General features: G+C 41.7%; 1 protein-coding gene across 1 annotated transcript in view; it reads right to left on the reverse strand.

Annotated features, from left to right (window-relative positions):
- Positions 1–24,867, reverse strand: part of LOC308138105 (protein kinase C epsilon type-like) — a gene marked incomplete at its 5' end in the record, with an annotated part of 79,945 nt that overhangs the window by 25,213 nt on the left and 29,865 nt on the right. Inside the window, 10 exon segments of the mRNA XM_080507077.1 lie at positions 10,580–10,753; positions 10,846–11,114; positions 12,752–12,848; positions 13,896–14,038; position 14,167; positions 14,169–14,300; positions 14,978–15,066; positions 15,153–15,187; positions 17,307–17,475; positions 21,154–21,217. Coding sequence (XP_080363203.1) covers positions 10,580–10,753; positions 10,846–11,114; positions 12,752–12,848; positions 13,896–14,038; position 14,167; positions 14,169–14,300; positions 14,978–15,066; positions 15,153–15,187; positions 17,307–17,475; positions 21,154–21,217 — 1,173 coding nt within the window.

A 24,867-nucleotide genomic window follows, 5' to 3' on the forward strand; every position in this document is an offset into this window, starting at 1 on the left:
CGAGTCATTACCACCCAGAGACGGCTGGCAGCGACACACTGGCTCATTCCGTTCACTTTGTCCTCGTGGAGACGCTGAGTCATGCCGTTTTCTTTTCCAACGTGACGGAAAACAGGTGACTCAGTGTTTTATGTTCATTCTTACAGGTTTTTTTTGTTTGTTTCTTTTTTTTTTTTTTTTTAAGGTCCAGACTTTGCACATCACTGCTGTAGTGAAAAGTGAAGTTTAGCATTTTGAATAAATAATAGAATTGCTAGTCGTCGTCATAACAACCCAACTTCTTCGTCTGTCCATACGAAGGTCCGTGTTCTCCCATTGTTAATGTTAACAGCGTGTTGTTCTCCGCACGCACCTGTGTTGTGGTTTCATCAATAAAAACCAACAGCACCCTCTAGTGACCCGGCATGGAATTACATACTTTTCTGCGTTTCTGCTGTTTCCTTGCAAACAGACATCGTTTTCAGATCGTCGCTGTGTAAAGGTGACGCTTTTCTGAAACGGAAACGCGAAAAAAGAAGTGTCTTCACTTTAATCGTGGGTCAAAACGACACTTTGATGTTTCTATTATTGTGAAACAGAAATCACCTACCATTGTACTGCTCACCCACTGGCAGAGAAGAAGTTACTTGGGTTTAAGCTCTCATCGTCGAGGTTAGTTTTATCCGACTGATCTTTTTTTTTATTTTTTTTTTATTTAAGTACCTCTACAAGCCTTCAGGGATCAGTTTGGGGTCGGGGTGTCAAACATAAGGCCCAGGGGCCACATGCAATAACTCCAGGAGAAGTCTTTTGGACAGTTCACAGTATTTTGCACCAGAAAGCTTAATTCAAATTTACTTTATGTTGAGATTGTTCTCATTTTCTGGAATAATTCTTTTTTTTGTGTGTGTGTGTGTGAAAATAGATATTTTAATCACTGCCAGACAGGACTGAAACTTCTAGATGGACATGTTATGTGTTGTCTGGATAAAGCTCAAGGGAAGAAGAGAACTGAGTGGGTAAATAACCTGTTAAAAAAAGAGGATTTAAATCAATGGCTTCGATCAAAAACATAACAAGGGAAGTGTCTGTGACCTCGGTGGTTCGGAGAATCAGCGTCTTCTTGAAAACGAGGATTATACCAATAAGGGCCCTCTCGAGTCTTAAGTTGCTAAAGTGTTTGTGTATGCCCGCCGTGAAAACCAAGAACAACAAACAAGCCTCTGCTAATGAGTGTCGTTTGGAGAGGAACAACTCCGCTCGGCTCAAACTCACACAAACTGCACTTGTGTTCTTTGCTTTCTGAACTCACTCTCACCGTTGAGCTCCCATAAAATGAGCCGCGGCAGCGACTCTCCCTCTCAAGGTCTCGGCTCACAACCGTAAAGACAGAGGGGGTCAACGCTTGATTTTTATACTTAAAATGAAACGGGGGAAGAAAAAATACAAATGCCTGGTAAGTGAGGAGTTTACCTCGATTGTTTTCTTGAGAGTCAGACTTCTCGAAAAGTTGTGTCTCGATCGAGCGTCTCATTATTTTGTCGTTGCCTTCGCCAATGAATGTATATTCATTTGTTGGTTTGTATATATTTTATTTCCAAATTGCTTGAAATCTTCAGGGATGATTTGTCACCATCCAAGGACCAACCGATTGGATTTTGGGATGTTAACTGCAAAACATTTTTGTATAAATCTCAAAAAACTGCGGAAAAGAAAAAGTCCCATACGAAGTGGAAGGGAGAGGCACCCCATGGAGATCAGGGTCTGTTGCCATGGACACGGCTTTCAGACAAGATATCCACCCAGGGATGATTTGTCTTTATTCAAGCATTAAATATTGAGAGCGATTGGGTCAAAGGTCAAGGTCTCGGCCACGAAAAGGTCAAAAATGTATTTTCGTCATAAAGCGGTCACTTTTAATCTGATTGATGTCAAACCAACGCCAACATGTCCGGTTTCCAATTCCCTGCGCTCAAACATGCCACATGATGCAATGACATCATTACTCTGGTTAATGGTTGGGGGGGTCAAAGGTCGGGGAGGGTCACGGGGAAATTGTAAAATGTGTGTACTTCAATGTCAAACAGTGACGACATGAAGTAAATCAAGTGGTGGGTCAAACAACCTATTGGTGTCCATGGTGACGAATGTGGGGTTGGTGAAGGTGTGCGCTCCAACGAGTGCCCGTTCTAGTCCTTGAGATGTTTTCCCGTCCACACGGCACCGTGAAAACGAATCAACAGGATGGAGTACATGTGCCAAGTGAATAGGTGGCGCTGGAGAACGTGGAGAGGGAGCCATGACACTCTGTTGTTAATGTCCATCGACTGAGCATGTGCAGAAAAACCATTTACTGTGTTGCATTTTCCTCTGTTTCCATGGAGACAGTGTGGCCAAAAAGTTCCACCTTGGGAGCAGTTTTCAATTTTTGGAAATTTTTTGCACCGTTGTCGCATAAACTGAGCCGACAGATCAGTTTTACCCTCCAGTGACTCAAAACTACACGCAGTACAGAACCAGTGAGGAGTGACCCGGTCAGAGCCTCACCCTGGACTGAGCACCCACACATTGAACTGTTATCACAACCTGCTGAACCAGGACCAGGGACTGGTTTTCCTGGGACATTTCAAGCTGAGCCACACTGAAACCACCAAAATACTTGGACTGGACCAGATTATTACAATATTCAGGCTGCAGGTGATACATGATTGCTCCATACTGCACTCTGGGTCACTTCCTTAATGCTCCATAACGTAACATAACGCTCCGTAAATCCCCTCAGAGGGGCGGAGCCTAGCGCACAGGGTGGATGACGAGTTTGACGTCACGCGTACTTAAGTTTGATTGCCCTCTCCAGCAGAGAAAATAAGACTGGTGGACCAAAACCCACCAAGACGCTCCAGTCTGGTCCCACAAGGAGCTCATAGAGGATTTACACGACTTTTATTTTGACGTTTCACTTTATTTTGTACCAGAATGTTTCATTAAAATTGACTTTATGTTGAGATTGTCATCATTTTCAGTTCTAACTGTTTGATCTTGTAAAAATATGGACAATTTCATTCCACACACTGTGACCACGACAAAGAAACACTTTGAAGTGTAAATGTAAAGGTTGTTATAACAATATTTGACCAGTCTGGTCACTCAGGATGAAACTGGACTGGATGTGGTCCCTGAACTACATTCAATCTTATATACATGTATATACTGTATGTGTATATATTGTATTCATTTTGTATTGATTCAGTTATGTACTTTTAATATAATCATAATATATTTGGTGTCTGGTTTGTTCAATATCAACTGGTCCTACAATTTGTCCTCGTGACCCTCCGAACAGAGGACACCTGTCTTCAGGGGACACTTGTCCTTGGATGTTAGGGCGTCCCTACATCACAGGTTTTTTACTGTAATTGGAAACCACAACTGGTTTCTTCACAGACGGAGGATTAAAATCTCCAGAAGAGGAAACTAAATCGGGGTATTTGTGTTCTTGTGGTTTCCACTTTAAAGCATGGAGCTCTTGTGCTGTACAAACAGAGCCTGGCCTCTGTTTTCAGCTTCCAACCTCCTGACTCTGCATCACTGCCACTCTCGGTCTGTCCCGATCTCTATCTGTGCCTCTTTTTTTTTTTTTTCTTTTAATCCTTTCTAGTCTCGGCCCATGTGCTATGCACAACAGAACAAAGCGGCGTTAATGTACCTGGTCGGCTTTCTGGCCCTTTCTGCCTCCTCTGATGTCCACCAATTACAGCTCATTAAAAAAACACTCTGTCTCCTTTGTACTGGCTGCTGCTCCTTCAGCTCACCGCCAAACCCTCTCACCCCCCCGGAGTCTCCTCTCCTCCTCCACTCTACCACTGGAGGAGTCAAAACTGTTCTCAGTCCTGGCGTTTCTCTTCCCCTCTCCGCATTTCCTCGTTCGCCTCTTTCCTCGCTCACTTCCCCGCGCCGCCTCCGGGTGGAGCCGCTGTGCTACTGTTTTATAATGTTATTTACATTTCTGGGCTGTAATTAGGTCGATAGGGGAACGGCTGCGATCCCACAGTCGATTAAGAAGAACGAAGGAGAAGGAGGATGGAGGGATGGAGGGAGGGAAGGAGGGAGGGAGGGAGGGGGAGGTAGTACATAGGTCACACAAAGTACAAAGCACTCTTTTAGGCACAGTCGTGTCTCTGTGTGATAAGTAAACAACTCTTTCACCGACGGGGTTCACTGAGGGTGAAAGAAATAGCAATACACATTTTTTACCAACACTTTCAGTGAAAAAGTACAGAAGAAAACAGACCACATGAATCAAATTCCAAATTTATATTTTGGAGAAGATTGAACTTTTTGTCTAAAAATAAAAACTTTTTTTCAATTTCTTTAAAACTTTAAAATCAATAATACCTACAGGTAGTAGTAAAGCCAATAGTCATTTATAATAAAATAAACTGCAAGACAACCAACATTTATTTATTTTTTTTTCAATTTTAAATAAAATTTTATAAAATATATTGAATAAATAGGTACAGCTTTACAAAATGTTATTTTAATTATATTTTCATAGAAGTATTGAGTGGAATTAAAGGTTAAATTTGGCAAGATACTCGATAAAACTAATTGTAATCTTAGCATTATTTGATATTTTGCTTGTTTTCACAAAATATATAATATTTCTAAAATCAAGCAAAAAACTTGATTAAAGTGAGAAAAAAATCCAATAGTTTTGTTGCAAAACAATCATAAAATCTGCACAAAATGACACAAAAATAATAAATATCAAAGAAGCAATAGCACATAAAACTATTTTTAAATAGCAAAAAGATGACCATATTTTAATATTCAAAATATTATTAAATATATAAAATATTGTTAAAATTTTTTGTTTAATTATTAAATTTAAATATTTTAAAAAGAAAGCAAATACAAAAATAATACAATTTCATGTTGTTGTTTATTCTGAAAAATACCTTTTTTGATAATATAAAAAATATAGATTTTTTTGCATATGACAATAGCAAAAAAATATCAAAACTATAATATTGTGATCAGTTTCACTATATTTGGATTTTACTTCCTTCATTCTTCAGTAAATTGTTAAATAAATAAATTAAAATATCACATTGAATATTAAACAATTGGTCGACTCTCAATGGGAAGGTTGCAGGTTCGATTCCCCGTCCCCCTCTCCCACTGCCAACATGCCGAAGTGCCCTTTAAACCAGACACTGAACCCCAAACCGCTCCTGTTGGATGGATTGAGCACCTGGTATGGCAGCTGCCTCCATTGGCGTGTGTGATTGGGTGACCTTTTCAAAAATGGTGCGATTATTACGAATCCTACAAGTTTTCCTGCCACTTCAACACGTCACAGACTGAACGACAAAAACCACGATTTCGCCAAAATAGTTTAAAATAAAAATGTGTTTAATTCCGATCATCAGGAGAGCAACGTGGGCTGCAGGTCGCACGGAAAAGTAGGTGAAAGTAAACAAACTCACACAGTCCGGCTCTCCACCCTCATCTGGTGGTAGAATGTGACGCCGCCTGCATAGTTCAGGTTAAATGAGCTAATCCACACCGAGTGGGGCCCCGAGTCTGGCGGGGGTGGGGGGGGGGGGGCCTGAGTTACATAAGAGGGGAAGTCTGTGTGTGTGTGTGTGTGTGTGTGTGTGTGTGTGTGTGTGTGTGTGTGTGTGTGTGTGTGTGTGTGTGGGGTGGGAGGGCTCATGCTCAACATATGCGACACGCATCACGTCTCTGATAAGGATCAAAGCGGTTATGTAAGAACCTCAGTCCCTTTGTTTTGTCTAAAGAACACACTGCCTATCATCCCCGACAAGCCCAGTGTGTGTGTGTGTGTGTGTGTGTGTGTGTGTGTGTGTGTGTGTGTGTGTGTGTGTGTGTTCATCTACAAAGGCAATTAGGAATTACATAAATCCACTAACAGAGGATGGATTAAAAAAAAAGAAGTAAAAAGCAGCGTCTCTTCCATCCCGTCTAAATGTGTTTGTTTTAGAGGGAAAAAAGCGGAATAAGTAAATAAGCCGAGGCGGCGACGCTATCATTAGAGTTAACAGAACATCGGAAGAAAATAAACAAAAAAATGCAGCTCGGGAAAAAAATACAGAGCACAAAATGACTGGGATCGTTATTGAGGGTTTGTGGTGTGTGTCCTCTGGGGGGCGCCAACGAGCTGCAGGGAAGTTTCTCAGCTGGAAAAATCTGCAGGCCAGCGGAAGGCCGTTTCCCAGCACGATTACTTTAATCCGGTTTGACACTTTAAAGCAAAACCATTCCTTGGTGCACCTGAAAGAATTCCTTTCAGCTACCGATCAAAGATTAAAAGTGCTCATCAAAGAAATGTTTCCCGTTTGAAACAGACACATTTCTACATGTGTGCAGTAACCGTCATTCACCACTTCATACAAACTAAAGTCGGGGAAAGATTTACATGTTACTGGGTTAGGTGAGTTGGTGTCATCCCAGATTGACAGCAGTGGGTTTTTTCCCCAGATAGACGATTCCCAGTTCGACGATTCCCAGATAGACGATTTCAAGTTAGACGGTGGTATATTTTTTTCCCAGATAGACGATTCCCAGTTATACGGCATTGTTTTTTTCCCCCCAGATGGACGATTCCCAGATAGGGAATAGTTTTTCCCCCAGATAGACAGTTCCCAGTTAGACGACAGTGCTTTTTTCCCCAGATAGACGATTCCCAGTCAGACGACTGTGTTTTTTCCCAGATAGACAATTCCCAGATATACGATTCCCAGTTATACGGCATTGTTTTTTTTCCCCAGATGGACGATTCCCGGTTAGACGACAGTGTTTTTTACCCCCAGATATACGATTCCCAGTTATATGCTAGTGTTTTTTCCCAGACCGACGATTCCCACATAGACAACAGTGTTTTTTCCCAGATAGATGATTCCCAGTTAGACGACAGTATTTTTCCCAGATAGACGATTCCCATTTGGACGACTTAGTCTAAAATCATGGTGGAGGAAGTTAAAAAAAAAAAAAAAAAAGCGTCAGACTAAAAACCTTTAGACGACTAATCAGTGAATTATTTGTAACATTTCAGTGACCTTGATGAATGGTGAAGTATTTTTACACATAAAGACACATTGTCTGGAAGATGTTAGATAAATATATCTATATAATATATAAGTCGTTTTCAAAGATTTAACATCCTTTGTTGCCCGAAGTATGTGTGTGTGTGTGTGTGTGTGTGTGTGTGTGTGTGTGTGTGTGTGTGTGTGTGTGTGTGTGTGTGTGTGTGTGCGTGCGTGCGTGCGTGTGTGATTGTCCCGTGATGGATGCAGAAAATTTTCAGACTGATCGTTCCGACCTTCAGTACGTTTTCACAAACTCACTCTCGCGGCACTTCCACGCTAACGCCGCGCCATTGATCGCTCAGCGCCGTTTGAGCTCTGCTTCACCTTGTGGAGGTGCGACCAACACCTGCACCAACACCCCCGGGCTGCAGCTGCCAGGAAAAGACTCTGACGTGTGTCGCGTTTCCTTCAGCGCCTCATCAAACCGGATTAGAACACACACCCGGGGGAATACCCAGAGCGCCATCTTGCCGGGAACAGGATCCGGCACCTCCCAGATTTGGACCGGCACTTATTTGATTGGATCCAGCACCTCATTACAAAAATAAATAAACAAATAAATAATCCAACCCCTTTTTCACTTTTACAAGTTAAATAAAAATTTTTTTTTAATATTATACATGGACAGTTGTGTCTTTTATTGAGTTGAAATCACTGGAAATGTCATTGTAAACACAAAACTGAATGTACAAACTGAACGCGGGTGAAGAGGAGAGGGAATTTCCGGCGTGCCCACGCCATGTCACGCTAAACTGATTTTGCGCTAAAACTGTGTGCGCGGCTGTTTTGGACGATTAAACGCTCTTTATTTTATTTTATTTTCTGCTGTGCTGCTGCTGATTTGTGAGGATTTTTGGCCTTATGGGGTTTTAAAGGTGGTAAATATGTATTATTTGTCCATTAAAATTTAAATAATTTGATGAGTGGATAAATTAGCAGTTTTAGCAAAATTTGCGATTTTGCGCTGTCACTCAGAGAGAGAGAGAGAGAGAGAGAGAAAGAGAGAGAGAGAGGAAGCGCTCCGTACCGGCTGATTGCCCGCGGTTCTTTAACGCTGAGTCATCATTCTTTTGTTAAACATTTAGGTTAATTAACCTAAAACTGTTTAGTTAGCAAAAGGTGCTTTAAAAAGAAGTATTACGTAACATTTTTTCCCCCTGTCTTCCGAGACCTAATGATTTACAAATTAAGCACTGCAGGTGTCATACCACACACACACACACACACACACACACACACACACACACACACACACACACACACACACACACACACACACACACACACACACACACACACACACACACACACACACACACACACACAGTTGCTGCTTTACGTCTCCAGACGGGAACAGTTATGCAACGCTCGACAGACAAAACACGGCAAACGTATGTTACAGACAAAACACGGCGGAGGGTGGCCATCTTGGCGGGGCCCCGCCCACCGGCGGCCATTGTGTGCCTCTCCGTGGCGGTCGACCCCCAGAGGAGGAGAAAGGAGCCTGAAGAGCAGACGATGACCGCCCAGCGGGGCTCGACGACAGCGAGCGGGAAGTCCGGCTCCTGAGCCGACGACAGCGACGTCAAAACATCAAAGGGATCCGCTGGACGGCGTTCCTCAGGGAAATAAGCCAACAACTGTTTGACCGACAAATGACCGACATGAGGTTTTTTCTCTCCTGCAATCTGGATTATTAACACGACGACTTCTGTCAACAAGCAATAAGGAAGTCAGTCACTGTTGTCTTCCTTAAAGAGCAGCTTTGCTACTATTTCACTAAACTCCTGTTTACTCGGTTAACACAGAGCTTTACTGGCAACATGAAAGCAACAGGGAACACGTCCCGCTGTACTCTCTGTAATATATCGTCTTTGACTGAGACGCAGTCTTGACAGCTTTCGTTTCCAAATTGACTTTGGCCGTTGAGGAACGACGGCCAGGGATCAGAGGTCAGATTGTTTTCACCCTATTATTATACTATTATCCATATTTGCACCTGATCTCTTCCTGTATGTAGACGGGATGTTTGTGGGACGTTTCAAGTGAACACAAATCGTTTTTTGCATTTTTGTTTCAGGAAAGTCCCTCAGCGAAGTTTTGTCAACGGCAGAAACGCTGTACAACGACGGAGTTAGCACGTTGGGCCACTAGCTGGCGCTGACATCACACACACATGAGACAACAATAAGCTATAAACATTAACAACGGGAGAACACGGACATTCTGGTGGACAGTTGGATTGTTATTACGGTGACTGTCAAAATAAAAGCACCAAATCCCAGGAGAATAAGAGCAGGGAGTCATGACACTCTGGAGGAAACGTTGTTCTTACTGTCAAATCAACTGAGCACGTCTGTAGAGCGCATGACAGTGTTTCAGGAAAGTTGCATTTTAACCCGTTTCTATGTGGGGTTTTTTCTTTCCTGTTTCTACGAAGACGAAGCGCTTTCGAAAAGTTCCACCTTGGAAGCAGTTTCTGAAAAAGTGGTGTTTCCAGTGACTCGGTGTGCCGCAGGCCCCAAAATCAGTTTCAAACGGGCCTCAGAGGCTCCGTCATCTGGTATTAAAGCTGCTAAACAGGGCAAGGGGGGAAAAAATCAATAAAAATGATCACGTGATTCACATGAATGTCTGAACTGTCTTCATGTCGGGTGTTTATCTCAGCTCAGGGGTGAATAAAGCGCTGCAGGCTCAGGTAGAAGGTGCACACTTTGCACAGAGAGGCCAGGAAGTGAACCCGGGACCTCTGACCACCGCTCCTCCCTCACCTGGGCCTCCTACCAGGCTGCTCTTCCAGTTTCTATCAGTTCAACAGTTTACAGATATTTGACATTCATTACACTTGAACTGAAATATTTCAAGCTTTTTCTTAGTGTTATTTTGTCTTTTAAATGTGGAATTATTAAGTCATGAAAACCAAATTGTTTTTCTTGTATGTTTTCAAGGCAAGGCCATAATCATACCAACGACAATGTACAGTTATAGTTTATATGTGAGGAGTGTAGCACTATCTGAAAAAACAATGATAATAATAAGAATGATAAAATAATATTTTTTTGGGGATCTTCGTAAAGAATTTATAGTTCTTTTAAAATCATAAAATGTCAGCAGTTTCTAATTTTGATAGCTTAAATTTTCATAAACAAGATGTGTTGTGTTGAAAATGTTTAGTGGCTGAAGTTCATGAGAACTTTGTGATTTGAAGGTGCAGAGCTGTGGAATTTACGCAGACATCCTAGCATTTGCATATGATTGGTTAGTTGATTTGAAAGGAAAACATTTGTCCTCTACAATAATGCTTTGAATCCTGCTAAAATGAGTTAAAAAAAAAAAATCTTTATTTTCACTTTATAATGTTCAAATAGAAACAAAAGCTTCCAGCTTCTCAACTGGGAGCTGCAGAGTAAACTCTGGTGCATGGCGCCCCCTGGAGGTGTGTGTGTGTGTGTGCGCGTGTGTGCGTGTGTGTGTGTGTGTGTCCTCACTTTGGTCTGGAAGCAGCAGTAGAGCTGCGTCAGGTACGGGTGTTTCCTGGCCAGAGCCAGGATGCGTTTCTCGGTGAGGGTACAGTCCACGTCGTCGTCCTGCAGGATCACGTCCTTCTTCAGCACCTTGACGGCGTAAACCTCGTCGGAGCCCTTCAGCTCGGCGAGCATCACCTGGGCAGTGACAACAAATGCATAAATACACAAATACATAAGTAAATAAATAAAAACAGCGACCGCAGAGCGAGCTCAATCAGAGCCGTCACCTTTCCGAAGCTTCCTTTCCCCAGGACTTTGATGAACACGAAGTCGCGCAGGTTCATCCGCTTGGCCTCGGGGAGGCCGTGACCTTTGACCTCGCCGTTCTCCTGGCTGCCCCCGCCGCCCGCCGCCTTCAGGCTCTTTGCCCCGCCCACCCCTCCGCCGCCCTTGCGGGCGTCGACGGAGGACGAGGACGTGAGGGGGCGCGCTTTGTGCTCCTCCCCGCGGTGGTCCAAGGACATGGCCTTCCGGATGTTCTCCAGCTCCTTCACATCTGCAACGGGGCGGCTCCAGTTTACACTCCCGTCTGGGAATTCCCAGTTGTATTCGGAACCGAGGTGATAACAGTTCCTAAAGCGCTGCATCCCGGCTAATTAATCTGATCAGACACAAAAATAACACAGCCTGCTGTAAATAATGTATGTTCCGCTCGTTCTGGGAATTCCCACTTGCTTTCAGAATTGATATGATACAGCCTGCTGAAAATAGTGTTAGTTCCAGTGGTTTTCAAAACTGGGAATTCCCAGTTGCTTTCAGAGTTCAGGACAAAAAGTTCTAAAAGCTTTGCTTCCTTAAAGTAGGAATTCTGATTTATAGGCTTAACTTTCTTTTACTACACCACCTTTATTCCAGTTTAAGTAGGAGTTCCTGAAAATGACGTGGGAACTCCCGTAGTTTTAAAACCCGGAATTCCAAGTTGTGTTCGGAATTGCGATGTGATAGTTCCCAAAGCTGTGCAGCCTGTATAATTAATTTGATCATAATTTGAACCCACAAAAACAATCTGATGAAAACAATGTGATCTTGTGTGTGTTTTTTTAAATTGGGAATTCCCACTTGCTTTTGGAGTTGAGGACCAAAATTCCTAAACGCTTCAAAAGCTTAATTGATGAAGGAATTCTTACTGACATGCTGAACTTTCTTTCAGCACAATAGTTTAATCCAGCTTAAATAAGAGCTCCTAAGAAGGATGTGACCGTCTGAGTCGTTGTTAAACTCGGAATTCCCAGTTGCTTTCCGAGTTGATGTAGCATGTGCTTATCTTTCACATAATCTCCAGAGCCGCAGCTGTTTAACTGAACTCCGACAAGATAAAATGTAGTTGTAAATGTCTGCTGAAAATAATTTGGTACTAGCAGTTCAATCATGAACTCGGAATTCCCGGTTGTTGGGGTTGAGGATGTACTCAAAGCCCCGCCCAAACTTGGAATAGGAATTGGAACTTGGTTTTAACTTCTTTGTTTGTGACGGCGGAAACTTTTTATCCCACTAAATATTATGCTTGATCCAGTTGTTTCAAAACTCAGAATTCAGTCAATTCACCTCTCGGTTGTGTGTTCCAGTTGTCTTTAGGACTGGGAATTTTGAGGAATGGAAGATTTAAGCTGTAATTCCCATTTTATATCATTCATTCTGCAGGAATTATCGACTCGAATTTGGAAAAAAAAATGCCACTCTATTGTTTTATACCATAATAAAAAAAGAACAGAGATCTTCAGTTTTTTTTCAAGAGTGGGAATTCCCAGTTGTTTTTGGGGTTAAGGAGCCAAATTCCTAACAGTCTCTTTTGAAGTCGGAATGAAATCAGTTTGACTTTCATGGTTTTGTCGAGAACTTGAGCGTCAGTCAAAAGATCAACTCACTGAAATTTGTGGGTGGGTTCCTGTTATTATTGGAACAGGGAATTCCCAGTTGATTTTGGAGTATTTACAAGTTGAAACTGTACGTTTGAAAATTTCGGTAGAATTCTCATGAACGCCACATTTTTCTTGTGAACGAAATGTTGGGTAGCTTCCATTGAGGCGACCGACCAACTGGAATGCTCCAACTTGATTTCTCCTGTAACGTCTTTCAATGTGTTTTTTTTCTTTTTCTTTTTCCGCACAGTTTCAGACCGTGGACTTGCCGTACCTTGGTCGCAAGGCGACGTGGGAGCAGACTTGGAGCGGTCGTCCTCCGTTGGAGGAATTCCTGATAACGACTGCTGAGGATCCTGAGTCTGAGGAAGCTGTGCAAAGACATTCATGGCTTAAATTAGTGAAGTACCGATACCGACACCGATACCGATACCGAGGGACATTTCTGGAGTTTCCCGTAAGATGTCAATCCTGGGTATTTTCTGAGAAATTTAAATGCTGGAAACACGCATTTGTCTCAGTGGAATGAGGAATAATTTCCTTCGGAAAGGTTTTGACGACGTATTAGAGATGAACATCAACTAAAAGTGGCTCTTAAAATTCTTTATTTTTCGCGTGTGGATTCTGATAGAATCACTTTAAATCCTCAATCCTGACACCTGAAATTTTAAGCCAAAAACTAATTTGTAAGTAAATAAATAAAAAACAAAACAAAACCAAACCAAATGAAACAAAATGAAATAAAACAAAATGAAATAAAACCAAATAAAACCAAATGAAATAAAACTAAACTAAACTAAACTAAACTAAACTAAACTAAACTAAACTAAACTAAACTAAACTAAACTAAACTAAACTAAACTAAACTAAACTAAACTAAACTAAACTAAACTAAACTAAACTAAACTAAACAAAACAAAACAAAACAAAACAAAACAAAACAAAACAAAATAAAATAAAATAAAATAAAATAAAATAAAATAAAATAAAATAAAATAAAATAAAATAAAATAAAATAAAATAAAATAAAATAAAATAAAATAAAATAAAATAAAATAAAACAAAACAAAATAAATGGCCTCTCTGACATTATTATATTTTTGGTGAGAAACATCAGCTATCACACTAACATTTTCTTCGATTTGACTCACAATAGTAAATCGAGAACACTAATCTGACCTGGAACAGCTTCATAGAAAAGTACGAAAATTCTAAATATTAAAATTTTGAATATTTATAAATAATTTCCTTGTATTTTTGGTGACTTCAGGATTTATATGTAGTTTTTTTTTTCTGTCTTTAAATGTCAAACAATTAAAGACTTTAAATAAATGACTTTAAGCAGAATCAGCGTTGATCTTCACTCATGTGCTTTTTGGTTCAAATGCCGTGAAATCCAAAGTTGAATCCTCCCTGACCTTTTTCCGTCTGTGTGCACTGTTGGAGATTTTGTCGGGCGTGACCCCGAGGTCGGAGAGGACCTTGGCGATGCCTCTGGCGTCCACGCCGCAGTTCGGCGCCACGTTGCTCTCGCAGCGCCGGTGAACGTTGACTTTACACACTGAGAGCAGAGGGAGGAAGAGGAGGGCGATGAAGGCCAGGTTCTACGGTCGCGGAGCCGATGAGGCGACGTCTCCTCCAGCTCCCTTAAAATAAAAAAAAAATAAAAAAAAATTAAAAAACAACCACTACCTACACTGCAGACCCTGGCGCAGCAGCCCCCACAGCAGGGAGCCGCAGTGATCGCAGAAGGTCAGAACTTTAAAGTTGTGGATGCTGAACTTGTGCGGGACGTTGACGCTGAACCTCTGAGAGCCGAGCGGCTGCAAGAGCAGAGACACAAAGAGACAAACCACCGGCTGAAACCATTTCTTCTCATGAGGATCCTCAAAGCAGCTGTGAGTTTTAAAGCTCCGGAGGAACGTGGGCCTCACGCGGCCCTCTAATCCCATTCTCAACCACTTCACAAATACACTCTATCTCTTTATGAAAAGATCCCACGTTGTATAGCTTTTCAACAGTTTCACAAAGTTGTTAGGAGTCCAGCATCCAACGTGTGTTGCCCCAAATTCTGACTTGATCAACATTATTTTGGTGTCCAATTTCTTATTTGTTCTGTGATTAAACTGTTCTGGTAAAATAAAATGAATACATTAAATTAAATTAGTTAAATTAAATTAAATTAAATTAAATTGAATTGAATTGAATTGAATTGAATTGAATTGAATTGAATTGAATTGAATTGAATTGAATTGAATTGAATTGAATTGAATTGAATTGAATTGAATTGAATTGAATTGAATTGAATTGAATTGAATTGAATTGAATTGAATTGAATTGAATTGAATTGAATTGAATTAAATTAAATTAGACACCCCCGATGAGAGGATAAAGATAATAATCTCCTCTACAATCCAATGGCAGCTTTCATTTCTTTACATTTACAGAAAATAAAAGAGAAAAGGTTTGAAGTGAAGCATGTTATGTTTGCCCCCCCTACCTCTCCGACTGTGTCGTCCTGCTTCTTCATCCCTGCACACTTTGTGATGATGAGCTCGTGGCAACGCTTGTGGACCACACAGGTACACACTGCATCACACACACACACACACAGAGTTTCATCACTGTTTGAAGCACAAGCAGAGTTCATTGGTTGAGAAGAAGCAGAGTCTCACCTTGACACTGGTAGCCCTGCTTTCCTAAAACGCCCCTGCAGATAAAGACACAGATCAGGTAAGAAAAGCAGCGTATCAAAGAAATCAACACACTCACTGTGAAGACGTTATGGGTTGGGGTTGAATGGATCCACACTCATCCAGTCGCTCTCTGAGATGTGGTTTAACCTCACATTAACTTGTTCCAGACTCCAGAGTCTCAGACTAAGGTAATCAAGGACTACTCAGTGAGGGTGCTCTGACAACCTGGGGTGGAATAATCCAAAGTTTAGCAGTGTGTGTGTGCGTGTAACTGTTTTTTGACCTCTGATCAAACATGGAGAAGAAAAAAAAAAGAAGAAAGCATTCAACTAACTTCAGTGAAAGCGAGAACACACTTTGAGAGGAAATTATTACAAATGTCCCATAATTGAAGACAAGTGTCATGATTCAACCACAGAAACTAAAAAAATTCAATAAGAATAATATAAATGCATGGACTGAAATTTTGAATGAATATAACTCAAATGGAAAATTTGCCAAGCAGGTTAAGCTGCGATTAATTTATCTGTGATGACCTGAGTGTACTGTTCACTCACTTTGAAATGTGTGTTCTCATGTGACACACACACACACACACACACACACACACACACACACACACACACACACACACACACACACACACACACACACACACACACACACACACACACACACACTCTTATATTGCCTTTTAAAGGTCCAGTGGAAAAACATTAACCCTGAAACCTGAAAACATATCTTTTCAGCCACTCAATAACCAAGATAACCTCTAAATTTTGACTGTTTTTTTTTTTTAGCACTTTCAGATTGCTTAAATGTTAATTTTTTTGTTTTTACAAATAAAGACGTTAACATTCCTGTTCATTAATATGCACTGTCCCATGCAAAACTGGGCCATGACCATTACACATATAAAAGGTGAGACTTTATTAAAAACAAAAAAACATGTGCTTTTAGAGATTCAGATGAAACCTGATGGGCCTGTTTCTATTTAATGTTTATTACAGAGAACAGGAACACTTCTATTTATCCTCCTTCTGCACAGTTCACCACTTCATCACAGCATAAACAAACACTGGGTCTATGAAGGTAAGTCTGTGTGCCTGTCTCTTTAAGAGGCAAGGCCCAAAATGACTAGAATTTGAAAAGAAGAACAAAAAACAAGAAGGCCGTTGCTCGGCTAATCCCCCGCCGGAGGGCTTTATATTTTCTCACAAAGCAGCTCTAAGGCAGCACACTTGGTACACTAGAGGGTGTTCCATGGGTCCTAGTAGATAATTATGTAGAATCTGAAAGGTCTTCTTCATAAGCTATGTCAAAATACGTCTCCAGAGCCCAAAAGGTGTTTTTATGCACTTAGTGACCCTGTGACCTGATATGCAAATTAGGTCATGGTCACCATGGTGCCCCTTCTCCCCAGGTGGAGTGTCCATGTGTGAAGTTTGGTGACTGTGGGCCCAGGAACTGCTGAGAAATGAGGAGAAATGTTTATATGAAAATACATGTATTGTGCAACCATGACGAGCAAACTTCAGACCCTACCGATCTTCAAGGTCAAGGTCAGGTCACTTGGTGTACTGGAGGTTATCCCTGGAGTGTGTATCGTGTGTGTATAAAATTTCAGAGCCCAAGCTCAAAAACCTAGGCCTCCAGAGCCCAAAATGTGTTTTTAAGCACTTCGTGACCCTGTGACCTACTTAATATGCAAATTAGGTCAAGGTCACCATAGTATCCCTTCCCCGTCTGAGATGTATCCACATGTGAAGTTTGGTCACTGTGGGCCCAGGGGTTGCCGAGATATAGGTAGAAACGTTCGAACGGACGGACGTACGGACGTACGGACGTAGACTGTTTCAAGATCCCCCTTCGGGGCCTATCAGCCACGGCGGGGGATAAAAAAGCTATGTAAAACTGTTTAGAAAAATAAAAGGTAAAAATGTCAAAATTGTTGGAAAAAACTTGTAAAGTCATCTGGAAAAATATTGGAACGTTTCCTATCCTGAACCGTGACTGAAGCCTCACAAATGCAACGTAGGATGTCAAACTATATAAGAAAGTTTAGAAGTGGAGTCGGTGTCAGTTGAAATATGAAAACAGGTTTCGCTCTGTAAACCCGGCGCGTGTCCTGACCAGATGAAGTCCCTGCAGTGGGAGCAGTAGGTGGGCTGCCTCAGGTAGGTGGCCATGAACTTGTGCCCGTTGACCTGGTGGACCCGCCGCCGTACGGCGCCCTGCCGCTTCCTGGGACGCATCCGCTGCCGAAACACCCGCTCCTCATTGTCAGCAGAGGGCGGCGCTGCTGCGGGAACACAACCAACAAACATTGAGGCATTTTACAGTCCCTGGATACGGTTCATCACGGCACTCTGAGGCTCATCACCAATTTTAGACGTCACTGTTCACTCTATAATCGTGTTGGATGGTCTTTATGTGCCCTGAGACGCCGTCCTTGTTGTGTTTATAAAGAGCCTTTCACTTTGGGACTCGTTCACTTGGGTTCAGTCCACGTTCACTTTAGAGACCCAACCGCCTGGAAAATGTCACGCAATTACCTCAGCTGCTGGCTAGGGGGCACTGTCGCCTGAAACAAACACTGACCAGAGAGGAAGTGAAGAAGAAACACGGCTCATCGATTGGTCCGGAACCGAAACCAGAAGTCACACGCTCTCGCCTGTGGCGGCCAGGCTAGTTAGCTCGTGGCTAACAGGTAGCCACAAACAACCACGACATTTAGTCTCCAGACCAATGAGAGTCTTCCTCTCTACTTCTTCCTCACTGCTTCCTCACGGGTCTGCACGCCACATAGTTTCCATCTTTTCATTTCAGCTCATTTCTAATTCTTCTGATTTGCACGGCTAGCTAGAACTACGCCACGTCCTCTCACCCCGCCCGCTAGAAAGATCGTTGGTAAACGGACCGAGACCCACGTTGTCAAGGCAACCAGAGCCAGTTTCCCCCCTGAAGTGACCTCTGGTCCAGACCAGGCAGGGGAAGGGTCTGCTCCCAGCCTCCCTCCACACCCACAGAACTCACAGAAACACTTCTTTTACCGTCTGTTCCTGAAGTCAAGGACTGAACTGGGGGAAAAGGCGTTCAGGTGTGCACCTCCCATTTGCCTGGAGCCCTGAAACTCAAAAAACCTGGTTTTGCTGGACTCTTTTTTTTTACAAAGTTGTTTAATGACTTGAGGACAGACGCATCGGTCTGCAGATGATTTAATAGACTTAATTTGTATTCATTGGCAATTTGATTTTAGCAAATGTCCACGTCTGAAAGTGTTTGTTTTATGTATTGATATTTTCTTACATGTTTGATGTGCCTGTTCTGCCTGAAACCTTTTAATGTACTGTCGTCTTGACCAGGACACTCTTGAAAAGGACTTTTTTGAAAATATCAATTAGGTTTTTCTGGTTGAACGAGTGAATTAATGAATAAATAAATAAATACAGGCATAGGTAAGGTTAAAAATCATTTAATTCTCCATGATTCAGCAGCTTAAAGAAGGAAAGACTTGATTCAAACTGGTTGTCAAAAAAAAAAAAAAAAAAAAAGACCAGCACAGGCTGAAGTAACTCCAACAACCACTAGATGGCGACAGGACACAATCTGCTGATCCGTTGGTGTTTTATTTCCCCCCACTTCCCTTGACTGTGTTTTTGCCTCTGCTCATCTTTCCACCTCTTTCTGTTTAATCGCTCAGTGTGTTCAATTACTGTATGACCTGTTTTAATTATGGGTCCCTTTAGTGTAACATCAATGAGAGAGAGAGAGCGAGAGAGAGAGAGAGAGAGAGAGAGAGAGAGAGAGAGGGAAGCAGTGATTTCTGACCACTTAGACATGTATATGTACGTATTTGCATGTAGTTCGCTTGTAGTATTTTACATACATCTATACAAAATGACAGACTGCATCATAGAATGGGATTTATGCGTATAACATTGTGTTTGTATGAGTACGTCCTAGAGAGAAAGTGTGTTTTTATGTGCAATGATGGACACTTCACATGTCGACACTCATATTTATAGGAAGATCTGTGAATTATGGCCACAAAATGAAGTTAGTCATTATATTTTTTATTTTAAGGTGATGACGTGTTTTAGTGTTACACAAGTGCAGGGAATTAATGCGAGTCAATGCATTGTTGCATGGAAACTGTGTGTGTGTGTGTGTGTGTGTGTGTGTGTGTGTGTGTGTGTGTGTGTGTGTGTGTGTGTGTGTGTGTGTGTGTGTGTGTGTGTGTGTGTGTGTGAGGGGGGGGGGGGGGGCGCTTAACCTGATTGCACAATGGCCCATGGGGGCTCATGTCGCCATGGCAACACAACTCAAGGACCCCAAAAAGTATGATCCCTCAATTTTTATGTGACGACGAGGTTGGAGGTCAGAACGAGGTCACTGTGAGGTCAGAGTCCCCCTGTGTGTGTGCGTGCGTGTGTGTGTGTGTGTGTGTGTGTGTGTGTGTGTGCGTGCGCGTGCTTGTACATATGTGTGTATGGGCGTGCGTTAAAGCTAATAGGTTGATTGCAGCTCTCGGGCCTGACAGTTCACCCGTGAGTTCTCTGCAGTGCAAACACGTTTAAGTAATGACTGCAATTTCAGCGGATGACACACACACACACACACACACACACACACGCTAATAGAAAAGACAGATCCATAAATACAGTGTACGACACCTGTGACAGTACAAACGGCCGAGACGGAGGAAGAGACGTCCCGGGAATCAATTTATGAAGCGAGGAGGAATATTTCCTGCTGAAGGTTGGAACGAGTTAAAGGCTTCGTCGCTCGCCGCTGATCTCTCGCTCTCCGTCTCCCTCGTGATGATGTAACTGGTCCATTAGCCAGCGCTCCACTTTACTAATCAATTTATAACCCCCTCCCCTCCCGCCATCGACCTCTGGATAACTCCCGCTCTGCCTCGCTCTCCTTCCATCCTGTCACGTCTCTCTCATATATAATCTGGTGCGCGCACACACACACACACACACACACACACACACACACACACACACACACACACACACACACACACACACACAGCAGAAAAGTAGTGTGAATTTAAAGTTTAAAGGGAAATTAGCCACTCAGTGAAGGCATAACAGTGAACTACGTACCGTAGTTTCCAGAAGTGGCACCCAAGTGTTCTGAAGGAGCTGTTCTGCTGTCACACAGTGACATCGAGTGGTCTCTGATAGAACCGCTATATTATGATCTATGAGTCACTTCTTAATATCTGACAAGATAATCAACAAAAAAAAATTGTGGGGGCTTATAGTAGAGAAAATACGGTACTTCCACGGAGACCAGATCAGCCACAGAGATGCTTCAGGCCTCGTTTACATGTTTAGCCACAAAACGTATGTTCTGTTGTGTGAGTCTGTTTACACGACAACGGCGATCAGGGCCACTGAAAACGCTACTTTCTGAAAGTGCCCCGACTTCGTCGTCATGGCAATGGGGGAGGAACTAAATTTTTCGAAAATGGTTGGGCTCTGTATCCGTGGAAATGGGTGAATGTGCAACTTTCATCTCATCAAAAGGAGATGAAAAGGTTTCATCTCCTTTTGCATGAAAGCGGGTGTAAAGGCAAATTTTTGAAAAGGTTCCCTACCCGTGGAAAAGGGTCAAAATGCAACTTTTCGAAAACATTTCGACTCAATTTCCAACTATTACATTAAAAAAATGTCTTGATTTAGTAGAAATGGATGAAAGTGCAACTTTTTGAAACCGGTTTGGCTCTGTCGGGTGAGAGCGCAATTTTTTGAAGAGCTTTAGACTCCTTTTCCGTTGAAGCGGGTGTAAAGGCAAATTTTTGAAAAGGTTCCCTCTCCATGGAAAAGGGTGAAAATGCAACTTTGTGAAAGCATCCCGACTCAGTTTCTGTGGAAATGTGTGAAAATGCAACTGCATGAAAATCTTTTTGTTTCTCCTCTAATGTAAACTATAAAGGAGAGTGAGCACAGTGCGTGTTGCTTACCTTCACTGGAAGATCCTGACAGGTCGATGACGACGTACACCTTCCCCTCCGGCTCCAGGTCAATCTGCAGAACAGCAAACGGACAAAAACACATTAAAGAAAAAAAGTTAAAATCACAAAGTTATTTAAAAAAAAGAAAATATCCCGGAGATTGTATAAATATTAAACTGCCTGGTTTCACAATTAGAAACTGATCCGGCGACAAAGCTACGAATGACATTAACCTTTAGATTCAGGTGAACTAACACCATTAAAAGTCACTAAAACTTTCAACCAGATTCGTCAATTTGCACAAATTGTTGTTTTTTTTTTTAAAAAGCTTTATTGCATTCAACATTTGTTTCGTTTTAAATGATCAAAATTATTCATTATGGCTTTATTACTTTTAAATAGATAGATAGATAGATAGATAGATAGATAGATAGATAGATAGATAGATAGATAGACAATTACTTTATTCATCCCCGAAGGGAAATTGTTTTGTTGCAGCAATCTGGTACATACGAATATTATAAAATACAATAGAATAGAAAGAAAAGTAAAAAATACAAATATAAAAATATCTCTGTATAAGACACAAGTAAAGCACAGAACGGAACATGGGCATTTAGAAATAAGCACGAGATAAAAGCAAAATAAATAAATAGATCGTAAGGTGCAGTGGCAGAGCCATTAGAAGTACCATTATATAATAATAATAACAATAATACAGATAAAAACAATGTGAAATAGTGTATAATACTAGTGTATAGTACTACTAGTAGTGGTAGCAATAATATAACAATAACAATATGGTAGCAATAAAATAACAATAACAATATACATTAGTAATAATAATAATACCAATAGTAACAGTATACCCATAACAATAATAATACCAATGGTAATAGTGTACTTGCACATGTATAAACATATGTATATGTACATGCAATATGCCATATGAAATATGAAATATATGATATAATATAAGTATCAATGTAATTTAGTCCAGGTGGTGATGATTGAGGCTCTGACGGAGGTAAATGGACAAAATTGTGACATTATTGTCTTTATTATGTTTAGATTGGACAAACATTTTTATATTATCGGCTTTATTGTATTTTAAATGGCTAGAATGAGATGACCGTCTTTATTATGTTTACAATTGACACATTTATTATATTATGGGCTTTATTACATCTAAAATTGCTTGAATAATTGGCCGTGTGATGCCAAACATTGTTATTAAAGTGGCTTTAATACATTTAAATTGGCCAAAATGATTACATTATCAGCTTTATTACATTTTAAATGGCAAGAATGATCAAATAATTGTCTTTATTATGTTTAAAATGGACATAATTATGACACTGCTGGTTGTTAAGACAAAAAGGAAAAAGTGTGAGAAACGACATCCAGCACTGTACAAACAACAACCAGCCACTAAAAGACACTTCAGTACACTTGGAGAAATGAATTGTCAGATAACTGGTGGGGTGGAGGCAGAAGAGGACGGTGGCTCCGTCCTGTGGCTCACTGGGCGTCCAGTAAAGAGACGAGGTCGTGTTTCACGTCATCGGTTCAACCAGACACATGGTCTGGGTGAATCCAGGAAACACAGCTGCAGAGCCTCTTCACCACTAACTGAGACAAGTCAAGTGGACGAGGATTCAAAATGTCACCCGGGAGCCGAGCAACACCGAGACGTGCCTGGAAACTCAATCGCCTCGTAAAACTGACAGAGCGGCTCGTCACTGATCAGGGATTATCTTCACTCATCGACTTCTTCTACTCTTCAAATAGCGTCTAAATTAAACCTTGACGTACGCTGAGAGGAGAAACTGCTGAAAAGGAAGAATCGAGATTAATCACTTTTCTGTAAATTAGTAAACTAACTGAGCTTTACTGAGTTACTGCTAAGAGTATATAGAGTTACCGCCATACTGCTAATTGGAGGAAGATGCTCTATAATCTGATGTTGGAGGAGGAAGATGCTCTATAATCTGATGTTAGAGGAGTAAAGTGCTCTATAATCTGATGTTAGAGAAGGAAGATGCTCTATAATCTGATGTTAGAGGAGGAAGATGCTCTATAATCTGATGTTAGAGGAGTAAAGTGCTCTATAATCTGATGTTAGAGAAGGAAGATGCTCTATGATCTGATGTTAGAGGAGGAAGATGCTCTATAATCTGATGTTAGAGACGGAAGATGCTCTATAATCTGATGTTAGAGGAGGAAGATGCTCTAAAATCTGGATGTTAGAGGAGGAAGATGCTCTATAATCTGCTGTTAGAGGAGGAAGATGCTCTATAATCTGATGTTGGAGGAGGAAGATGCTCTATAATCTGGTGTTAGAGGAGGAAGATGCTCTATAATCTGATGTTAGAGGAGGAATATGCTCTATAATCTGGTGTTAGAGGAGGAAGATGCTCTATAATCTGATGTTAGAGGAGGAATATGCTCTATAATCTGATGTTAGAGGAGGAAGATGCTCTATAATCTGATGTTAGTGTATTGCTCCCACTAGTGGCCCAACAGAAAAAGGACAACTTTGTTCAGCCTGTCTTTTCCATCCAAAACGACGTGGTTCCCTAGAAGATGTCATGTCAAGGTGAAACTCTTGTAAAAGGCAGCAGACAGCCTCACACTGATCCCTGGATGTGACGTTCGTCATCTTCGCCAGCCGTGGTTGTTCGACACGTTCCTGACGTTTCTCACCAGCTCTTCCTCTTCTGGTTCTTTATATCGAGTTGATGTCAGTGTGGAAACACGAGGCGGCTGTCACGACCGCTTTTGTCTTCCCACGTCTGACGCAGACACAAAGCCTCCGGTTCCCCTGACTGACGCCGGAAACTCCCGGAAAACGGGCGCGATGGCGAAGGCGTTGTCGTAACAACGTCGCCCGTCCTGGCGGCTCCTCCTCCACCTCCTCCTCCTGTCAGATCCACCCTAATATTCTGTCCATCTGCCTCGACCGCCTCCTTCCTTCCGCTCACTCGCAGAAATTGCGGATGGATGAGGAGCGTTTACCTCGTTAAACATGGAGCCGTTGGTCTGGAGAGCCATTAATCCCTCTGCTCATTAACAACAACCCTTAAACTTCATCTTTCATACTGAAGCTCTCTCTAAAACATCTCCTCGCCTGGTGTGGCACACACACACACACACACACACACACACACACACACACACCCCATAGTGTGTCTTTTTATTCACAGTTCTTTTCACATTTGTCAGCAGCTTTTGTTTTGCCAGATTATAGAGCATCTTCCTCCTCTAACATCCAGATTATAGAGCATCTTCCTCCTCTAACATCCAGATTATAGAGCATCTTGCTCCTCTAACATCAGATTATAGAGCATCTTCCCCCTCTAACATCCAGATTATAGAGCATCTTCCTCCTCTAACATCAGATTATAGAGCATCTTCCTCCTCTAACATCAGATTATAGAGCATCTTCCTCCTCTAACATCAGATTATAGAGCATCTTCCTCCTCTAACATCAGATTATAGAGCATCTTCCTCCTCTAACATCCAGATTATAGAGCATCTTCCTCTCTAACATCAGATTATAGAGCATCTTCCTCCTCTAACATCCAGATTATAGAGCATCTTCCTCCTCTAACATCAGATTATAGAGCATCTTCATCCTCTAACATCAGATTATAGAGCATCTTCCTCCACTAACATCAGATTATAGAGCATCTTCCTCCTCCAACATCAGATTATAGAGCA

The sequence above is a fragment of the Blennius ocellaris genome, assembly GCF_963422515.1.
Source record: "Blennius ocellaris genome assembly, chromosome: 13".
NCBI classification, from domain to species: Eukaryota; Metazoa; Chordata; class Actinopteri; order Blenniiformes; family Blenniidae; genus Blennius; species Blennius ocellaris.